At 42.0% G+C, this 17,845-nt stretch overlaps 1 protein-coding gene across 1 annotated transcript in view; it reads right to left on the bottom strand.

The window, feature by feature from the left end:
• The window catches only part of ADSSL1 (adenylosuccinate synthase like 1), a 28,774-nt gene extending 11,745 nt beyond the window's left edge, over nt 1-17,029 (bottom strand). The window contains exons 1-3 of the mRNA XM_027674102.1: nt 16,799-17,029; nt 1,755-1,857; nt 285-347 (exon numbers count right to left, since the gene is read on the bottom strand). Coding sequence (XP_027529903.1) covers nt 285-347; nt 1,755-1,857; nt 16,799-16,987 — 355 coding nt within the window. The 5' untranslated portion in view covers nt 16,988-17,029. The remainder of the gene's footprint in view (nt 1-284; nt 348-1,754; nt 1,858-16,798) is intronic.
• Nucleotides 17,030-17,845: the final 816 nt, after the last annotated feature.

The following is a 17,845-nucleotide window of genomic DNA, read 5'->3' as shown; positions in this document are numbered from 1 at the left end:
GGGTTAAATCATCTCATTTTGAGGTCAAAGGGAGCTTACCACACACTTTAGGATTTATTTTCCATCTAATGTGGTATCAAACGCCATAAAACTCCCCAAAACACATGAAAAGACTGATTTTGAAAATACGTCTGAAGACTACAACACAATTAAACATTTTAAATACCGTTTTTAAAATCCAGACTGTTATTGCACCGAGTACTTATGGCCAGAAACAACAGCTTACAAAAACCCTCAACCTGGCTGCTGATATAAAGGTAGGTTAAAAATTACTTGATACAAACCTTTCTTTTCATTCTTTTCAGCTTCTTCAAACAGGCCTGGTAAATGTATAACCACTCCATTACCTTTGGGAACATAAATGACTTATTTTAAAGCAAGGAATAAAATACTCGCTCTTAGGAAGTAAGGCATTGTAAACACTTGCTGTCTAAAGTTTTATTTAAAAAGCAAAACTAAATTTCTCACAAAGTGGTCTTGAGAACTTTTTGGACAAATCTTGATTTCGGGAAAGCAGCTACCAGCCTGCTAAAATCAGGAAAACCAGAGCTGGCTTGTTTCAGGCGTGAACGCCAGGCTGCTGCACAGCCAGCTGAGGTAAGCAGATTCTTGTCTTTGTTTGTGGTGGACTTTGCCCCACGACTTCAGCCTCAATTGTTCACAGGGAGAAGCTCAAAGAAGTCCGTGGCCTTACCACACTGACAAGCCTGCGTGAAAATACATAAATTTTCTTCAATACTCAGGTATTTGTTTTAAACTCAGCTCGAACTTGTGCTGTAATGCATTAGCAATGCTTCCCTCCTGCTTTTGAGTACAACATAGAATCCACAAGCAATACAGGGCAGTGCTGGCGAGACGTGGAGGATTAGTGATGCAGTGGGCTGGAAACAGCTGCTGCCTTCTTGGGAACATCAGAAATATATGCAAGAGCCTGTCTCAGCCTAAATTTAGCAAAACTGAAGTAACAGTCATTACTAATTGACAAGGGAGTAAATCAGAAAGCAAGATAACACAGCATATTTAGCTGAGAGGAAAAATATGTTTAATATATTTCAATCATTTATTTGGAAATTATCAAATGGAAAAAAACTGAAAGTCCATGACTCACTAAAATTAGACTCATTTCTTGCACAGACTGTACACAATTTCTGTCAGAAAGAATCATAAGTTTGGGCCTTAAATTTGCCTATCATTTAAATATGAGTTTAATGTCCAGTAGGCAATGCAAACCTTTTTATGATGCCATCTGCACCGAATATCTTTATAGCAAAATACAACAGCACCCTAAACAGCTGGTGACGTGAACAAAAAGGAGACTGGATGACAACCTTCCAAGCAGAGTCTGGTATTTCGGGGCCTGCTTCTGAAAAGTCAGTAAAGAGATGTCAGAGATAAATTACACTATTTATTTAGCCTAAGTACTGGGGTTTGTGTCCTCAAAGAATAGCACACAGATTTCTGAAAGTATAAAAGGAGTGTACAACTGGAATCCAAACTTGCACCATAAGGTATAAGAAGGAGTAAAATGACAGGAAGAGGGTGTTCTTGCTGTCAGCTTTCTAAAAGCATAAACTAAATTGACATTAAAAGTAGAGTAATTCTTCATGTTAAAGCAGCAGTGGAATAGAAGTCATACAGCTGAAGCAAATCTGACTGTCACTTATATGATTTTCTTTACTTGTTACTAAAAAATACAGTTGCAGCTATCCACTATACAATGTTATTTTATATAATAAATTGCATAATTGTCTTACCAATAAAAGAAATTGCCTTTGGATTAATGATGCCACTAGGAAATAGGTGAAAATCATATTCTTTCCCATCAACAACGACAGTATGGCCTGCGTTGTTCCCACCCTGCAACAGAAGAAATACCTGAAGATTAACTGTCTTGTATCATCATCTGAAACTCTCAATAGATGATTTGACAAGACCATCTTTTTTTATTTTTACATGTCTTTGGTCACTGCTTTCTCCACCTTGTAGTTTCTTGTGAAAAGGTCTCAGATAGGACAATGAGGAGGCTGAAGGATTTCAGCAAGACTGTGTAGAATTATGAAGCAGAACAATACCATGGAGTCAAGGCAGGGCTGGGGCAGAGCAGGAGTAAATGCAGGAGTGGTGGCAGAAGCTAGAAGAGAACTGAAGCTTTCTGGGAACAAAACTGGAATTAATTACCACCCTTGGAGTCTTGTCTATGACATGCCTGCACAAGCCCATCCTTTTTAGGCATTTTCTGTACATGGTCATTTCCTTGGGTTTAAGCTTACAATGCCCAGTGCTTCCTTTTGAATGGAAGCTCTTCCTGCTGCCCACCTACAAACAGCTACTGCTTCTCTTGGTGTTCAAGACAGAAGGTCTTTTTAAAGGCAGGAGCATGTGTAGTCTTGGCAGCTTCACTGAACGTCCTTGTCAATCATAGAATATCCCGAGTTGGAAGGGACCCACGAGGATCATCAAGGTCCAACTCCTGGCTCGGCACGGGACCACCCAAGAAATGGTCAAGGGATGATCTTCCCAGTTGTCACCACCACCACTTTATAGAGTTTGCTACAATCCATGACTTACATGACTATCTACCAGGATTTAGAATAGGAGCTGGTATTTTCCTCAATAAACTGCTTTTTCACAAACGGTTTTAAAAGAGAGTGATGTAACAGCACACAAACTTGGAAAGAGGTGAGTAAATCAAGGTCATGAGTTGATTTGACCAGCAACTTAAAGAGTTTTAAAAATTAAAGGTCCAGTTTTCTCAGCAGGCTTAATGTTTGTTGCCGTTCTGTCTTGATATAACTTAATCTCCTACTGATAATGTTGGGAAATCCGACTACTTGTCTGCTCTGGTGCTACAGGCCTTCAGCTTTCCAAAACAATTACAAATCTTTGTGGATTTGAAGTGATGTCTGAATGATGTAAAACTGTCTAGAATGAGGGCATCTGCTGGGAGGAGAACTGAGACTGTCATTGGTAATTTGCAGACAATGAAGAGTGTTGGCTGAATGAGTGCAGTTATACGAAAATTCTGAGAAAGGACAGTCATTTATAAAAATGAATACTATAACATGTTATCCCAGAGTTTCATTTACCCTTCATTTACTGATTTGCCCGTTTGTTTGTATGTAAAGCACAGGAAAATGGCAACTGGCAATCCTTTCAAAATGTGGATAAATACTGAAACACAAAAATAAGAAAAGAAAAGCTATGGCTTACAAAAAAAAGAATTTTTTTTTTTAGCAGTGTGTTAGAGGAAAACTAGGAAATATGTCTTCAAATATGACAAAACTAAATTTCACGCTTTAGAAGATGTGAGCTCAACAATGAATTTTAAACTGATAACCTGCTAAGGGAGAGCTGAGTAGGAGTTATAACAGAAAAAGTAGTGCACATACAAATTTCATTTAATTTAAAAACTTCTGGGTAAGTCATCCTTGGGATGGGAAGGATTCCCAAGTATCTTGCTAACACAGAATTATAACTTGTCCAGAGAATCCTGAAGGAAGTTGAACCACCCTGGGTATTTTGTTTGCCTCCCAGATATAATAAAGCAGTTGTAGGAACCTGGATCTAGTTAAGAGTATTAAACTACCTTAAAGGTTAATAAATCAGGTAGGAGAGTCCTTTACATGGTATTTAAGAGGTCTGACACAGGATGGATTGAGCTGGTTGAAACACTGGTTTATTTTGTTATACTGGTATCAGGCTGAGAAAGAGGCTAGAACTTCTGCTGTGACTCCCAGTGTTCCCTTTCTGCTCACCCACTGATGACGGCAAGATGGAAATTTTAAAAGAATTATTCCCTCATTTAACATTTATTTAATTTCTACAACAAACAACAATTTTCATGTTTCCTCAGAAAATGGGGAACCAGGCTGCTTCACACTAACACTATACTTACACTCTACTTAATCAACATGAATACGAACAAATGAAGTCAGGCTTGAAGACTCACATTCTGAGATAACAGCACTCCTAAATTATAGTCAAAGGTGTTTGCTCGTTTCCTGAAACTTCAGAAGTTGGGATACACCAGTATGAGAATATTTACGAAAGACGGTTTATGCTTTTGGAAAATTTGCTGAACAACTGATACCCAGACAAACGGTGTCTCTTTCTTTAGCAAATGCTCAAAAGGGACTTTAATCAAGCAGCTGTGAAAGCTGGCATACATAAAAAAATTCTGAAGCACAGAAACACCAGCAGATCTGATACATCCTTCAATGCCCAAAATATCTGAATACACTTTCAGTCTCTCTGTATAGATAACATGAATCAAGAATTCAGTGACAGACCTTATAAAACAGCATTTTTCTGAATTAAAGCTAGTATTGACAGCTCTGGTACTGCTTTTTGCAGTGCTCATGCTGGTCTGCGTTTTCTGAACAAGTGTCTTCCAAGCATATTCTTACAGCTCAGTTAATTACATTTTTATAAATACAATTAAAAGTGGTAGCAGAGCATTGAATTGCCCAACAGACATGACCACACCTGCAAAATGTAACACTGGTCTGATGAGGTATTTTCTTTTTATTATCTGGTCATCTCAGTAGTTTCTCATGTTCAGTTACACAGCTACTCTAACAGCATATGGGCAGTCTAATAGCTCAGATATTGAAGACATTTACTAAAGTTTTTTTACTCAAGTTCTGAGAGTCAATATAGGGCCTCTATGAGCCATTGCTTGAAATATAAGGGAACCGAAAAGCTTGTACAGGCTTAATTTGAAGATTATATGTTTAAAAGCACAGAAAACCTCCTGGTACACCACAACTGTGTAAGCTCCCTTCTTTCCCTCAAATGGTATTTCAATAAAGTGCTGTGAACACTAAAGCAGCAAGTGACAGTGTTCTCTGGACCCTCAGGATGCTTCCTGTTGGACCAAGAAACTTTTGGTGCCTCTGCTTGGCCCTTGCTTCAAACACATTTCTGCATAATGAGCTTCCATTTAATATCCAGACTCTGGCATGCACCACTGAGCCCACCTGAAGTTTATTTATCTTTTACTGTTTGCAATTTCCCAGGTCACTAGAGATGATATCTGCCTTCTTCCGCAGTTCTTCAAACACATCTCTAACAAAGGGAATGGTAAGGCAACAACTCCTGACAGATTAATCACCAGTGTCACTCTGGCATGATCTGCATTGTGAAATGATGGTATGACCAGAAATAACAATTAGCATTCACCTCCAAAGTCTTGGAAGCCTGGGGACCCCATTAAACTACTCTGGTGTGGGAATTTCTGTTCTCAAGAAGGCACCAAAAGGCTCAGAGTGCCAACTGGGATGACAGCAGTGACTTGAACATTAGCAACCCCTTCAATCCAAAACCTTCTTTACTGGTCCTGCAGTGATTCCAACATGATCAGCAGCACTTGTATATCTTCTGTTCAGCCAGTTTAATCTCTAGTGACTCAATTAAGACTGTGCCACATGCAGGAAACCCTCCAGGTGCAGGTGACTGGGGCTATCGATTACAGCAAACTGCAGCAGTGAAGCGGGACTTGAGAAATGGGAAGTATTACACGCACCACAGGCAACGGGATAGAGATTACTACTATAGTAATAAAGAGACCTATATATGATTTCAGAAGCTCGTCTCAAGAGAGCACACAAAAGCACATCCTTTGAGGCACTACCTAAATGCAGTAATGATTTTTGACTGTGCAGCCACAGCTGGTGTTCTTCATATCAGCTACATTCAAGTTTCAGAGCACACAAATGCTTGTTTCTGGCTGTATTTGGTAGGTGTTAAAGTTGTTCCCATTTAAATCAGGCACTTAAGTAAAAAATAATTACTTCATTGAAGTAATTCATAGCTTTATTGGCTTTGCATGGTGAGGTTTTACTAGTGGGGTGGGGGCAGGGGCCACAGGGGTGGCTTCTGTGAGAAGATGTTGGAAGCTTCCACCATGTCCAATAAAGCCAATGTCAGCTGGCTCCAAGAGTCACCCACCGCTGGCCAAGACCAAACCCAGCAGCAACTGGGATGGTGCCTCTGGGATAATGCACTTAAGAAGGGGAAAAAAACCTACCAAAAAAACCAAAACAAAACCCAGCAACTACAACCAGAGAGAGAAGCAAGAATGTGAGAGAGAAACAGCTCTGCAGACTCCAAGGTCAGTGCAGAAGGAGGGGAGAAGGTGCTCCAGGTGCTGGAGCAGAGATTCCTCCACAGCCTGTGGTACTGATCCTGGTGAGGCAGCTGTGCCCCTGGAGCCCATGGAGGAGCAGAGATCCACCTGTAGACATTGGCCAGACGAGCAGGATGCCCAAAGGAGTCTATGACACCATGGGAAGTCCATGACAGGGCAGACTCCTGGCAGGAACCTGCAGACCCATGGAGAAGAGAGTTTGCCAGCAGGGGACCCCCACTGGAGCAGCCTGTTCCTGAAGGACTGCAACCCATGGAACTGACCAATGCTGGAGCAGTTAATGAAGAACTGCAGCCCTTGGGAAAGGCTCATGTTGGAAAAGTTCATGGAGGACTGCCTCCTGTGGGAGGGACCTCCCACCGGAACAGGAAAAGAGTGTGAGGAGTCATCCCTTGGGGAGGAAGGAGCAGCAGAGACAATGTGTGATAAACTGAACACAGCCCCCGACCCCTGTCCCCCAGGCCACTCGGGGGAAAGATAATTTGGGAGAGAAGTTGAGCCTGGGAAAAAGGGAGGGGTCGGGGGAAGGTCTTTTTAAGACTTGGTTTTATTTCTCACTATCCTACTCTGGTAATAAGCTGAGTTTTCCCCTACCCCAGTCTGTTCTGTCCATGACTGTAAGTGGTGAGTGATCTCTCTCTGTCCTTGTCCCAACATGCCTTTTGTTATATTTTCTCTCCCCTGCCCATCTGCGGACAGGAGTGACAGAGTGCCTTTGGTGGGCACCTGGCATCCAGCCAGGGTCAACCCACCACAACAGCCCGCAGTGAAAAATTAGTATACAGCCTTTTTAAAGTACCTACATTGCTCAACAAATCAGTTTTTATTAACTTGGAAAGCAGTAGAAGTTGGAGACTCTATTAAGAGCAATGAGGTCTGGGGTATTTTTTTACATTATTTTAAAAAAAAATTATGAAGTTGTACTCAGATAAAAATCTATATTTTCATAAATATTATAATCCAAGTGTAAAGTTACAGATTGTCCCAGTACCAGAAAGAGCTAGAGAAACTAATGTACCTCATAAAACATCTATAAGCGTTTTTTTTCAGAACAGCACTTTGTTTAAAAAGAAAATGCATTTCCAGGCTTTTTATGTGCTGATCTACTTGTGATATTGGACTCTTGCACTGATGTACTTTGATTAGTATTTCAGAGTGCTTGAACACCAAAACTGCAACAATACACTAAACTGAGAAGCTATATCTTACCAGTGTTATCAACTGTATGCTGGTATAAACACTGTCTTTTAGGGAATTAATAATTATTATGAACAGGTTAGCAGAGGACACAGTCTTTGTCTCTACAGTAGAAGTTAAAAAAAAACATGAAGAAACAAATCCACTTCCCAAAGTGCTCAACCATTTAAAAGCTCCTGTTTTGTTCTGTATTGCAGCCAAAACATCCCAAGATAAAAAGAGAATTTCTTTTGAGAGCAGCAGTGAGGCTGTTCAGTACCGGCAGCAGGAACTCTATTTTCCCAGCTAGCCTTAAGACACATGTTTGAATAGGAATGAAATGTGTCCTTGTGCTCAGAGGTATTTCTGCCTGCTCTTGCCAGGCAGGTAGTGTGCAGGAGATGGCATTATGCGCATGTGGGAGGAATGTTTCCAGATGATCTGCTGTTTGGCACATCCTTCATTTGCTCCGTGCTTCCCACAATGCCCAAACACAACCTGATTAAGTAGATCGATACGAAAAAATCATCAGAGCACATATAAAATAGCTTAGAACACGATGATAGTTTCAAACTGTATTTGTGTGAACACAAAACAGGCTTATTTCTGCTGGGTCCCACGAGGACCAGTTCTCACCCTCTCCCAGTTGGCAATGCAATGGGGAAACAACAAAAACTGGTTATTGAAGATCTGCAGCCAACACCACCATGGTGTGAGTGACACACCAGGAGTACACAGCAGCTCCTTAGCCCATTGTACATGCAGTGAATGTATAAAATGCCATGACCAGGTTTTGAATAAATGAATTCAAAACAGAAATGTAGGTCAAACTTCGGATGGGAGATATCTGTGCTAGGAAGCACGTGGAGATATCTGAACACAGTTTCAGTACTGGCTGATGTGCCCAAGGCAAACCTCACATGGATAAATGGGAATATTAAGTAGGAGTAGAAAGATTGTATTACCTCTCCTTTTGGCAGTGGTGCAACTGCTACTAGAATACTGTGTCCTTGGTACTAGGACAAGATTATACGATGATCCCCTCTGGCATTATTATAATATATGAATTTATAATCTATGAATTGGAATACCAGCCACAAACCAGCAGTTTGGGAAGTCTGCATCTGAAAACAAATCCTATGACTCCTGTCTATCTCCCTTCATTATAAGTGTCCCAGCTCTACTAATTCCATCCACCAATGGAGCAAAACATTTTCTGAAATTCAGCTGTATCTGGAGGCCAAACACCTCTCTCATCATACTAAAAAGAGGCTATAAATTACTTCTGCTTTCTTACCTGAATTAAGTATTTTTCTTTCATTTTTAGCATTTTATATGTGAATAAATGAGTAGGAGCATTATTACATAAATAATGTCTTCTCCTAACAATTTCATTAAAATGGGCTTTATAACTTACCTCAAAAACTACCTAGAACTAACTTGAGTAAATGTAACTAATTACTGCTACCAGCACAACAGGCTCTGACATGAACTTTATAATAATATAGATCCATTGCCTTTCATGATATGTCTCGCTATTTACACCATTGAAAATCAGGTTTGAACATCATTGGTATAAAAAAAAAATCCAATCAAACAAATGCAATGCATTAAGTGCTTTGAACAGTCAGATCCTTCAACGCAATGTCACTGAATCACCTGTGTGTGAAAGCTTTAGTCAGTGACTGGAAGTGCTGCACATTCCAGTGGGGAGGTTGTTGCCACAGGTGCTTTTTATAGTTTCCCCTATTGGAAATTTTTCTTGCTAATTTTTTTTTCCCAGTTTAACTATCACCAAATAACACTCAACTCACCCCAACTCAAGTTTCAAGAAGTGGACCATAATTTATTTATTTTTTTTTTTAAATCAAGCCATTCCAAAGAGCAGGGTTGGGAATAGTCAGAGGTATCCTTAGACCAGAAGAACTAAGGGAGAGGTGATGTTTAAAGCTGTGGTGGTGTCAAAGAACTGGAGTGAGCTGCAGGTTTCTCTCCCAGCACCAACCACCATCAGCCAAATCTAGTTTATCTGGCTCTTATTCCCAATAATGGTTTCCAGTACAAACAACGCTGCACAGAACTGCTGTGTCTGGTTCCTGCCTCTGTTCAAGTGTGCCCCTTCTCGCTGTCTCAAACAATGAACAAAATCCACAAGCTCCCACCTTCCCAATTAAAATAGAGATCTCTTCAAAAACTCCTGAATTCCCATAGAAGGAGAATTGCTAAAGCCTAATGAGACAATTAGCATGATTATAAACACAAATACTCCTACAAAGAACCAAGCAAGATTTCTGAACTTTAAAGAAACATGTAAAACTATTTCTAGCACAAATATAAAACAGGAAGCTTATATCATATATTGCACCAATAATGTAGTATTTTTCCTTTACTAAAAGAAATGACCCTAATTTATGTGGATACTTTGGTCTTCCTAACTATCTGAAAAATGCAACTGGAAAAGCCAGGTCTAATTCAACTCAGGTTTTAAACAGCAATCATTGCAGGCAAACTAGACACTCAAACTTCAGTTATTTTCTCTCAAACTGAATTCAAAGTTTTATCAAACCAAATAAAAACAATATACCACGACAGACCACTAGAACGAAACACACACTTACTCCAACAAGAGATGCAAAGAAAATAAATGCAAGGTGTATTGATAGAAAATGCTATAGTGGAAAAAATTCTGGCCAATGTTTGTAAAATACTAAAATAAAGGAAATCAAACATGAAAAAACTAGACGTGTCTGCTCATCTTTAGTCCTCTCTTCTGAAGAAGTGTAGTCATAACCCTGTGGGAAGTAACACGATCCAAAGATATGAACACAAGTTTTCTTATATCTGTAAACAAGTTATCAACAGGAATGAAATAGAACAGATGTCATTTCAGCTTAATTTTCAGCTGTTTTCTTTTGATGCTTGTAGAGGATAATAAATTCATCAGGCTTTATAAAGGGGATTGAAAATTAAGCTTGCTTTCTTATGGAGATTTGGAAACTTTAAACCTGACCTTCTCACACAGTATTTATAATCCTGGTGGTCCTGAGATCATCTCGCTGATGCCCAAAGGAGAGACTAGTTTAAAATAGCAATGTCACCATGTTGTTGTACAGCTTAAAATTATACAGTGTGGCATGTAAGTATGTATAAGGAAAATTAATTAGAAAATTGGATAAAATACCCTATAAGTGACAGGTTGCTACAAAAAAAATTTCAGTTTTGGAAAGGTGGACTTCTTTATTGTAGCTAAGGACAAAACTCACACTCAACAAATCCTTTCCTCTGTTGAATAGCAAAATGATTTCTACTTGCTTTCTTTGCAGAGAATCTTGCAAAAAATTACTTAGAAATACAGTTGTATGAATGTACACACAAATCAGCCCTCCCAAACATTCAAGAAATCAAAAACAACAATCCTGCAGTCACTGCACACTCATGACTCCAAGGTCATCAATATCTTCACTGAAGATCATCAAGCACTAAATCATTAGGAGATTAAAGCCTTTCCATGCTACTTTATCCTGTAGGGAGAAATACTAAATATCAAGGTTAAATCTCACTGAAAGGAGAGCAACACATGATACCTACACACAGAGAAAAGCAGTAGCCAACAAGCCCCTGTAACTCCACGTAATCATCACATAAAACTGCCCTAATTTAATCCCTGTTGTAAACAGTTCCAGCAGCCCATGATCAATAGGGAACAGTCACAACAACGTGCTGCTGACAGGGCAGAGTAAGCAGCCACAACACAGGAACAAAGGAAACCTCCCCATTTCCCACCTAAATCACCGAGAGAAACTACTCGTCTGGCATTTCTGCCACGCTTGGTTTTTATCATTCGATCACTTGCCCACAGTATTTTCCTTTGCATTCCTCAAAGTACTGCTTCAAAAATATACAGCATTTACAATGCACTCATTAAAACACTAAAACAAGGAAATAAGGAAACCAGGAATAATATGAGTTACTTTTGTTGAAGCATTGGGCACGTCCCTTCACCCTTGCCTAGATCCTTCTCTAATGTTGCAATGGTATCCCAAACCATTGCCAGGCTTTTCCTATTGGTTAGACCCTCCTAATCTTATTTGTTAGCATCCACTACATCAAGAAAACTGGCCACTCAACACTCTTGGTGTATGACCTGGTTAAATCTCTCAGTCTAAATAACTGTGAACTACTCAACCACAAAAGACCTTAACAGTCAGATTTTCTGAACCTTTTTCAAACTCCTAAGCTTTTCTTCAGTATTGCATTAACTGTAATTTTTGTCCATTTGCCTCAAAAGATCAGAAGATCCTTTTTTTGAAACCAAAGCAATTCTTAACTTGAAAGGATACTGATTTGGACAGAGGAAATGTTTTTAAAATGACTGCATAATTAGTACAAAACAAAACCTTTAAAATGAGAAGCTTAAGAAATTTAATAACAGCTCTTCTTAATGCAATCGCATTCTTACCATTTGGTGTTGCCTCTTAAATGTCATTTCTTGGGAGAATGCTGACAACATCAGGCAGATTGTTTCCAGACTTCCAGAAGGCAGAAGTGTCACAGTACTGACACATCCAGCATTGTCATGGGCACACCAGAACAGCAGTGCCAAATGACATCTTGAAAAATCTTAAAAACTGTCTTGGCCTAGTCCCTACTGCTGAATCACTGCCACTAGTGTTGGTCTGAAGCAAAGGAAAGATGCATTTGTGCCACCACTGTTTCACCCATCTATTCAGTAACTGGGATGTGACCCACTGCAGGTAATGGTGATTATCACGGGGGCTCTACTCACTTATTAGTGATAGTTTTTGTATCTTTCACATTAGGCTTTTGGAAAGTCTTCTCTTCTCTTCAAAATTTTTGCCAAATTGTTTATGAGGCATTTTCCTACAAGCGCTTTGGGTTGCTTTGTTGAAAAACAATGTTATTGCCCAAGAAAATTTCATCAAGAAAGGCAGAACTGTTTACTCTCCATTACAAGAGAAATTCCTAGGCATTCTTGGCACACACTTGAATTATGAAAGTGTCTCATGAGTAATTTACCACTATTGGCAAAGATGCAAAGTAATTCTCTTGCCATATATGACAATGCACACTATTTCCTTTTCCAATCACAAACAGAATTGTCCAGTAAACACATTCAGTGAAAAGTTATTATTACAGTGTACCTTATGTAGTCTCAGCTTAAGGAAACAGCTAGAGCTGTATGACCACCAGCTAGCCTCAGTTAACTGAGGACATACTACACATGACTTTTTAGGAACAGATCTAGTTTAAGCAGTGCCTTGGAAGCGCTCCACCTTGGCCCTGGTGACAGGTTGATCATGCTCAAAACAGATCTGAGAAATTATCTAATTAAAACCCTGGTACCTAATACCAGCCACAAGTTCCAGCTTTGAAGGTAGGCACAAGACAGCATATTAGGTGATGTGAGAAATGTACAGCTGGAATGAGAGCTGCCACTGAAGACATCATGACCCGAAACCACGTTTTGAACAACACCAAACCTCTCTTCTTTAGTATGTTATATGTACCCAAATTACTTCATCTTATACAAGGACTTCTTGTTCTATGACAACATGCTAGAAGGCCAGGTAAAAAGTGAACTCCTCTCTTTATGTCCAATATTCTCCTAGTTAAAAGCTTTAAACAAACACAAACCCTGTTTTTAAAAGAAGCATCAAAATTAACTATTTGTCGCTGAGCTCCTTGGTTATACCCTTCTGTGAAAATATACCAGGGATTAGAAGTATTGCACAGCATAAGGCAGCTCCATGCCCCAGGAGGCCACAATAAGAAAGAAATATTGGACTCTGATGTTCTGCTTCTGAGTGCCTTTGCTTGCTGAAAGAGCAATTTAGAGGAAAAATGTTCTTGATGTTCTCCATAATAACCTGAACTTAAACCTACTCAGTTCCTTAACAGCCCTAAATGGCCTGCTGTTATTAATTTATTCAGAAATACCTTTTCTGCTTGTTTATGTGGGTTTGTGTGCCCATGTATCTGGTATTTTAATGAAAGTAGCCTGTGAAAAATTTTGTACAGCACCATCTACAAGAATATCCAAGATCTTTTACCCTTTCTGAAACATCCTCTTTCATAAAGAATGTTTCAAGTATACAGAGGAAATTAAATCAATTACTTCAGGTGAACTAAGTTCTTAGATTTAAATTATGTCACATTTCACTGTCGCCAAATGGTGTGTACCTAACTCTTTTGAGCTCAGACTGTGTATAATCTAAATACTGAGGAAAACTAAACAATATGACCAATAAACTGACTCATCAATTCATGTGAAATTAAATTCTGAACACTCAGGAAAATTAAAGAGGTAGGATTTTAATAAAGAATTTTCTTTAACATATTTTGAAGCTTCTTCCCTTGTGCCTGTGATGGACTTCCTATTCCCATTCACCTGCTTGCCTTTCTTTCTAGTATCCCAGAAAACACAGTTTCATTTCCTCTGCAGCAATCTATGTCACAGATTTTTCTTATGAAATCAACACACTAAAATACTTGAGCATTTAATGACAATTATTTCCTTTCATAGAAACATTAGGGAACTATTATTTTGAGAAAACTTCAAACTCAAATTTGGCTGTGGATTTAAATTCCTTTGCAGGGAGGGGGAAAACCCCACCTTTTTTTGAAAGGTTAGCTCAAAGAGTATCCTACTACATAGCAGAAACATGGTTTCAAAAGACAGATATCCCCCTTTAAGACATTCCTTTTAGAGCTTTCTCTACTTCCATTTCACTGAGAACTAAAGCGAGCTGTTGAACATAATTTCCATCAATGTCTCAGAAAACTAAGTGGACAGGACATCAGGGAATAACCTTGTCAATCACCATATTATAAACCACAAAAAAGTCCTGGTGGGATTTTTCTTCTTACTTTTTTTTCTTAAGTCTCTAGTAAGTGAGACATTCAGTGTTTCTTGTTTAAGGAATTGCTTCTAATAGGTGCTATGGCACTAGAAGTTTTTCCTTAGTTTCCAGGAGGAATGTGAAGCAAGCAAGATTCCGGTTCAGATGGTGAGGTTTTTGATGGCACTGCACAGCATTAATTAAGTTCCTCTCAGGCTGATTACACCTGTAAGTTAATGACCTGCCATTATCACACTGGGAGAACTCATCAGTACCGCTCACATCCTTAGATATGTGCATATCTTTACTAAGCTTTAACAGTCTCATTTGACTTCTAACAGAGGCAAAAATCATACACCGTTATTTACTTGCATGATTGGCTTTGAAAGTATGAAATATTGAATTATTAAAATGGCACGTTTTTTAAAGTATGCTCAAATCACCAAATGTGCCAAACCCCCACTCAAGTATTAAAAAAAAAAAACCACTTCTCACTAAAGTTTTATTATACTTGCAACTCAAAAGTAAATCCTGACTCATATTTTACCTTTCAAATACTTCATAGTAGTCCCTAAACTCCAATCCTGGTCCATCTGACCAGCATATCAGTAATCCTATTATAGTCACACACACAGTGTGTGTGCAAGTATGTCAGTGAACATTATTCTGAAAAGAGTCCAGAGCTGTTCTAGATCCACCTGCCTTCCATCCACCCCAGTCTCACCATCAGGCTACAGAAAGACAATCTGCATGTGCCCAGCAGCACATTAACCCATCTAATCCACCAGCCTGTTGCTAACACACTGACCCTCAGGCACACGGAGTCCTGTATCCTTCAGAGAGTTTTCTGAGGCTGCACCTGGGGGCCACACTTGCAAATTAGTTCTGTGGAAGGACAGCAAATCCGCCTTGAAAACAGCCTCAGGGCATCCCTCAAAATTGAATCTAAAAAGAGCCAACATGATTCCTTGCAGCAGTAACAGTAACCTCATGAGAATGCACTGTTTGACCGTGGCCTGTATGAAATGCTCCTCCTCAGCTAAAACTTTTAGATTTTGCTTTCTCACCAAAGCAATCCTGAGACTTGAGTTTAAATTCCTAGTAACACGTTACTGGGGGAGGGAAGAAATAAATATGGAAAAATAGCTATAGTCCTGATAATACATTTTAATTAGCTACCTTTTGCAGGGAAACTTCTCCCTAAGATGATTCAAGATCTTGGGAGTTTAATGGTTTAATGTCCCAAATGAAAATACTTCCTCCACCTTCTAAATATTTAACCTTCATGACAACATTTATTTACATAATATACTTAATTAGACAAACGTCCTTGGATTTATTATCTTGGATTCAAGGATGTCTGTAGCTTTTCAGTAGCTATCATGCATTTTAAAGCAGAATAAATTTCATGGTACATATCAGCTGAGCTGGACTAAGCTGACTACTTATTAATGTGCTCACACAGTTTAAAGAGACGACAGATTATTAGCTGTATTGATCTAATATGTTCATAACTAATGTTTGAAAAAAGTTCTTTAGAAGTTATTACCATTACTGATACTCCATCCCTGGAAGTGTTCAAGGCCAGGCTGGATGGGGCTTTTGAGCAACCTGGTCTAGTGGAAAGTGTCCCAGGCCATGACAGGGTAGTTGGAACTGGGTGATCTTTAAGGTCCTTCCAAACCATTTTAAGATTCTGTTTGGGATCACCTTTGTGCCTAATTAGGTTTGTACTAGGCAAATATATTGTTTTGAGAATACTCGCATCACATTCAACTCAAAAACAGATATAAGCAAAGCCATGCAAGATGTTCCCTGGTTTCATGCAACTCTAAATCTTGTATTTTTTTTACATAACTTGGGTGTTTCCCCCCCCCCCCATTTTACTCATGCTCCACTCTAAAATATTTTTTATAATACAATTCCAGGCGCTTTGCAGGGAACGCAACCCGCCCATCCGAAACAGCCCCTGCAGTAAAACTTTGGCAGACTCCTGAGGTTCATTAGCGATTTTCCCCGGAGAAGCAGCACGCCCGGAGACACCCACCCAGCCCTTCACAGGCAGAACATCCTCGCAAGCCCGGACCGCGCCCGGGTCCCCGGGTCCCGGCTTCCCAAGGCTCCTCCCCGGGCACCCCCGGGCAGGCGGCGGCGGCCCCGGCCCCCCCCTCCCCCGCCCCCTCGGGATCCAGTGTCGCTTATCGTGAAGGGTCAGCTATTTATATTTATAGCTCAGGGCTTTTTCTTTCCGAGTGGCATTTGGAGGCGCAGCCGGGGAGGGTCGGAGGGGGGGTGTGGGGGACACACGGCTGCCCACCGGGACAGGCTCGCACCCCGCCGCCGGCTGCGGGAGAGGGAGCGGGGAACCGGGAGCGGGGAGGGAGGAGACCAGCGGGAGCGAGGAGCAGCAGAAGAGCGAAGAGCGGCGGGCAGGCGGAGGGAAACAAGGCTGGAGGGAGGAAAAGGGGGAGCAGCAGAAGGCAGAGGGGACCCGCACGGCGAGGAGGGCGCCGGGCCGGGGGGAGCTGGGGGAAAGCGGGAGCCGCAGGGAGCACGGAACGCAGGGCGGGAAAGCGCCCAGAGAGCGGTTGATAAGAGCCGGCCCGGCACCCACCTGGCACCGGCACACAATGTCCGACTCGGTGGCCAGCAGGTCGACCACCTTGCCCTTGCCTTCGTCCCCCCACTGCGCCCCCAGCACCACGGTCACTTTGTTACCGCCCGGCTCGCTGCGCGCCCGCTTCAGCCCGCCGCCGGCGGCGGGGTGGCTGCTGCGGTCGTTGGACGCCCGGGTGCCCGACATGCTGTGTGGGAGGGTGGCTGTAGCTGCAGCCGCCGCCTCACGCTGCCTTCGCTCCCCGCCGCCGCCGCCTCACGCTGCCTTCGCTCCCCGCCGCCGCCGCCGAGCCCTGCGCGCTGCCCTCGCCGCCGCCGCCGCCCGCCTTTAAGGGCGCCGCTGCCGCCGCCCGCCCCGCTCCGCGCTGACGTGCGGGGCCGCTGCCCCCCGGGCTCGGCCTCGGCTGCCCGCCCGCGCTCGCACGCACGGTCCCTTCACACACACACACACGGTCCCCTCACACACGGGTATGGTCCATTCACACATGCACGGTCCTCTCATACAGACGTACAATCTCCTCACACACACACACACACGGTCCCCTCACACACGCGCGGTCTCCTCACACACGCACACACAGCACCACTCACGCGCATGGTCCCGTCCCAGACACACACGCACAGCACGTCTCACGTGCAAGGTCCCCTCACACACACACGCACGGACCCCTCACACACGCACAGCACTGGTCGCATACAGTCCCCTCACGTACACACACAATCCTCTCACACACGCACATACAGTCCTTTCACACACATGCAGTCCCCTCGCATACACACACACACACACACACAGTCCCCTCACACACACGGACACACCGACCCCCAGATGTGGAGGCTGTGGCACCCTGGGGCGTGCACAGCCCTGGGGCTCGCATGTGACAGGGGCACCTCAGAGGGACATGAGCCCATGACACCCTCAGGCAGACACGCGAGTCTGAGGCAGGTGGGCCTCTGGCACAGACCGACAGACAGGCAGACAGACGTGGAGCTGGGTCATGCAGGGCTGCATCACTGCAAGGCATGCTCACTCATGGGTCTGAGG

The sequence above is a fragment of the Neopelma chrysocephalum genome, unplaced genomic scaffold, assembly GCF_003984885.1.
Source record: "Neopelma chrysocephalum unplaced genomic scaffold, ASM398488v2 Primary Assembly neopelma1_24, whole genome shotgun sequence".
NCBI lineage: Eukaryota > Metazoa > Chordata > Aves > Passeriformes > Pipridae > Neopelma > Neopelma chrysocephalum.
Note: the sequence above shows the minus strand (reverse complement) of the source record. Positions and strands in the feature narration are given on the sequence as shown.